The 4,489-nt window shown below is 48.8% G+C and overlaps 1 protein-coding gene across 3 annotated transcripts in view; it reads right to left on the bottom strand.

Annotated features, from left to right (window-relative positions):
- LOC107101549 (apoptosis-stimulating of p53 protein 1-like) overlaps positions 1-4,489 on the bottom strand; it is a 22,849-nt gene that overhangs the window by 13,069 nt on the left and 5,291 nt on the right. For all 3 annotated transcript variants that reach the window (XM_015400497.1, XM_015400498.1, XM_015400499.1), the window contains 7 exons: positions 2,942-3,037; positions 2,239-2,295; positions 2,024-2,144; positions 1,798-1,877; positions 1,204-1,371; positions 979-1,119; positions 710-905 (listed from right to left, as the gene is read on the bottom strand). In XM_015400497.1, the coding sequence (XP_015255983.1) occupies positions 710-905; positions 979-1,119; positions 1,204-1,371; positions 1,798-1,877; positions 2,024-2,144; positions 2,239-2,295; positions 2,942-3,037 (859 nt within the window). The remainder of the gene's footprint in view (positions 1-709; positions 906-978; positions 1,120-1,203; positions 1,372-1,797; positions 1,878-2,023; positions 2,145-2,238; positions 2,296-2,941; positions 3,038-4,489) is intronic.

Consider the following 4,489-nt stretch of genomic DNA (forward strand, 5'->3'; position numbering starts at 1 on the left):
TCTATGACTCGTTGATTAGAGTGGCCTTGGATCTATTACTCATTCATTAGAGTGGACTTGGATCTATGACTCATTCATTAGAGTGGACCTGGATCTATGACTCGTTTATTAGAGTGGACCTGGATCTATGACTCGTTCATTAGAGTGGACCTGGACCTATGACTCATTCATTAGAGTGGGACTGAACCTATAGTTGACCTTGACCTATTGTGAACCTTCATCCTCTGACATGGGAGCTGGCTTGGAGCTCGTCTGCCTGGCTGTGTGTTTCCTGGACGGGGCCGCCTGTGGAGCTGGTTGACAGTTGCCTTTTGTACCTATGCTTCTTTTTCTATGTCTGCTTCTGTCTCCTTGAACCCTAGTCGGTTCAAAGAGGCAGCTGATTGCATTCCAGCCGATTCAAGTCGATACAGTCAGTCAGCGTTGCCCCTCGGACAGGATGGTGTCTAAGTGCAACACCTTGCTCTGACCCAGAGGCCTTGAGATGCAGATCTTGTCCTCCTCTGTGCGTACACAAAGGACAAGACCAGCAACCAGAGCAACAGGCACATCCTGATGATGAGTCACATCAGGAACCACCATGAAAAAATGAGAGCGCATAGAGAACAGAGAGGAGGAACAGGAACCACTAGACAGGAAGACGATGAGAGCCCAGGAGGACCGTCCTCTGGTGTTCTCATGTCCAACAGAAAGGAAAGGATCTATAAACCTGAGAGGGAGCGGATGTGGTTGAGCGGTGCAGGTTTGGGGGGCGGGTCAGCGGCCGCGGGGTATCCAGGGTCCTGCCTCCCTTCGGCTGGTGTCTGGACGTAAGGACAGACGGCAGCCACTCTGCCAGACACGCCACCGCCAGGATGTGGGGCGGCCTGAGGAGAGGTGGAGCCGGCGCCATTCAAACGGCACAGCTGGACAGGACAAACGTTCAGACTTTAGCTTGAAGACGGACCATCAGAACCAGGAAAGAACCCAGAAGTGTACCTCTGCCCTCTTCTTATGAAGCCGCTCCCTGAGATCTCCGATTCGCTGGTCCATTACCGTCACCTGGACGTTCCTTTTGTTCAACAGCTCCTTGTTTTGGGCCAGTTTGCTGCTCTGTTCCAGATTCTGATGATTCCGAGCCTGAAGAACAAACCGAGAAAGCAGAGTTTCACCTGAGCAGAACCTCTTCAAGGTGGTTAGATGTTTTAATTAGGCTGGGTTTACCTGCAGCTCCTGATAGAGTTTCCTCAGCTCCACGGCTGCAGGGCCGGACAGAGCTGAGCCTCTGTGACCCGTGGTTCCACCCGGGGAACCAGTCGGGGTTCCCTCCCTCTGTGCATCGGACTGCAGCTGAAGGCGTCCCCTCCTCAGGTCCTCCAACTGCTGAGTTAGCTAGCATATAGAGAAGTAGACCTTAGAACGATCATCTGGAGAAACTTAGTGTGTTCTACAGTCTCACTGGCTGGAAAGACATCCTGGTTTACTGAGCTGCTTAGTTTCTGTTTAGCTGTGTCTCCTTCCTGGACAGAGACACAGCATCTGGCCTGGGTTGGTATCATCTAAGCCAGGGGTGGCAACTCCAGTCCCTGAGGATCAGTTTCCTGCAACATTTAGATTCATCCTTGGTCCAACACACCTGAATCAAAAGAGTCTAATTCTAATTATCTATTTGATTCAGGTGTTTTAAGGTCATGTCTAAAAGTTGCAGGATAAGGGCCCACTAGGACTGGAGTTGCCCACCCCTGATCCAAGCCTAAATCCTCTCTCTAAGAGTCAAAGCCACCTTCTGTGCAGTTCTTCTAGAACCTTTCATCCCACCTGGTCCACTCTGATCACCGCAGACTGAAGCTCTGCCTGCTTCTCCTGAAACAAGCTGCTCACATGGTCGATCTCTGCAGCTGCAAGCAGAACCAGGAGACGGGTCAGAACCAGGAGACGGGTCAGAACCAGGAGACGGGTCAGAAGCAGGAGACGGGTCAGAAGCAGGAGAGGGGTTAGGATGTTCTGCTTCTGCAGCGGGTTGATGGGTTGTGTGTGGGCTTACAGAGGTTTCCATTGATCAGCTTACTGTAGTCCACCTGGCCTCTCATGGCTCGGATCTTCTTCAGCTTTGCTTCCTGTGTCTCCACTCGCTCCTTCAGCTGCTGCAGCTTCTCCGCTTCAGGCTGCAGAATAAGAAGCAAGCAGGACCAACATTCATAGTGAGACCAGAGCGGCACCAAGCCCAGCGGCTCTGAAGGACCAATATGTGAAACCTACCTGGGTCTGTCCTGGGTGGGACCTTCCTCCCTGCTGGAGATACCTGAGCCTCTGCTCCTACAGCAGAACCACACAGAGAAGACCAGATGTTGACATCCAGGACACTAATGTGGAGGAAGTAGTAGCCTAAAGTTCTGCCCGGTTAAAGCTCCCATTCTGTTCTGCATCTCCAGATGATCTCATGCAGCTGTTCAACATGTTTCATAGAAATACTTTTCTAGAACATGCCCCAACAGAGATTCTATAAACTCTCACTGCTTTGCTCAGAAACAGAGGAACAAGAACATGGAGCTCTACAGTTCTACCATTAGATGTTGGTCTGATGTTCCAGAGTTCTACTCCAAAAGCACCTGCATACATCTGGAGTTCCAGGGAATCGACCTGCCTGGTCCATCGGTCGGAAAGCTTCTCTGTCTCCCTGGTTTCAGGCATGTTCCACTAAATGAAGAACATGGGATCCTGAACCTGCTGAGTCCTCCTGCTGCTACCAGGACCTGACCAGATCCTGAGGAGACCATCTTCAGTGGGAGGAGGACCAGCACTGCTTTATCTAAGACAGGAAATGATGGATCTCTGTGGTGGAGTTATAGGCCTGTTTTTCAGTGTTTAGTCCTGTTTCTCTCCCAGACATTTCTATGGACTCAGCTTTTTATTCTAAATGGCTCCATCATCTCTAAGCTGCCGTTCTTTAAGCTGACCTTACCTTGGCCATCAGCACCTGCTGCTGGGCCTCTATCTGCTGCTGTTGTCTGGTTGCCATCTCCTGGAGCTCAGAGAGGGTCAGCTCCACACGGGGAACCTGCACACACACACACCAACACACCCATGAACATCTGCACTGCTTCAGGAGGCTGCATGTTGAAGCTCAGATTACTTTGTAGAGGATTTCTGTTTCTCAGTTTGTGGATCAGTTTATTTCTTCATATGAAGATTCTCAGTCTTCCAGGTCTGAGTTAGTCCATAAAAGTAAAAAACAATCTAGGTTTGAAGACGTTTCGCTTTCCATTTATTTTTTCAAATGTTTTTTTTTTCTCTGATGTTCAATGTTGTAAAACTGGAAGGAATTTTACAGATTTTTTTTTTCCATTTTGGACACTGGTCATGATGTGTTACCACAGAAACCATAGCAAGTTGATTTTTTTTATACCGCAGCAGCTCGTTAACATCTCTAAAGCTGAAATAATACATCAACTACCTCCAGAAGTGCCAGGTGAGATGAAAGGAGGCGCAGAGCAGGAGTAAGGAGATCCAAACCATCAATCATGTTTAATGTGAGATCTTTAGGAAAGCAGTGAGAAGAACTACCAGCTAGAATATCAGCAATGCAGCATTATGTGTTTCACTTAAACATGTCACTGACTGGTTCACTGACTGGTTCACTGACTGGTTCACTGACTGATTCACTGAAACATGTTCACAGACCGTTCACTACTGGTTCACTGACTGATACACTGACTGACTGACTGATTCACTGACTGGTTCTCTGACTGGTTCTCTGACTGGTTCACTGACTGATTCACCAAAACATGTTCACAGACCATTCACTACTGGTTCACTGACTGGTTCACTGATACACTGACTGGTTCACTGACTGATTCACTGAAACATGTTCACAGACCGTTCACTACTGATTCACTGACTGGTTCACTGACTGATACACTGACTGACTGGTTCACTGACTGGTTCACTGACTGATTCAGTGACTGATACACTGACTGACTGGTTCTCTGACTGATTCAGTGACTGATACACTGACTGACTGGTTCACTGACTGGTTCACTACTGNGACTGGTTCACTGACTGGTTCATTGACTTATTCACTGACTGGTTCACTGACTGGTTCAGTGACTGATTGACTGACTGATTCACTCACTGACTGATTCAGTGACCAATTTACTGACTGATTCACTGACTGATTCAGTGAATCTACAGAACCTTTAGGTCCAGATGAAACAGAACCAATTGCGGATGAAATCTGTCAGAAAGTGGGCGTGTCTCTGCTCTCTGATTGGACCTCCCACAGATAAGGACAGAAATAACTGGATGGAGAAGGCGGCCATTAAAGGAAGTTCTGGATAACAGAGCGGGTCAGAACCATCGTCACACCCGGGGTTCAACATCCTGGGGACTTCCTTTCTGCAGAGCCCCTCCTCCTCCTCCTTCTCCTCCTCCTGCTGCTCCTCCTCCCCAGCAGACATGGGACCAAATGGACTATCAGACCCTCCAGAACCCTTTAGTCTCACATGCACAT

This window comes from Cyprinodon variegatus, unplaced genomic scaffold (genome assembly GCF_000732505.1).
Source record: "Cyprinodon variegatus isolate N-32 unplaced genomic scaffold, C_variegatus-1.0 Scaffold1112, whole genome shotgun sequence".
NCBI lineage: Eukaryota > Metazoa > Chordata > Actinopteri > Cyprinodontiformes > Cyprinodontidae > Cyprinodon > Cyprinodon variegatus.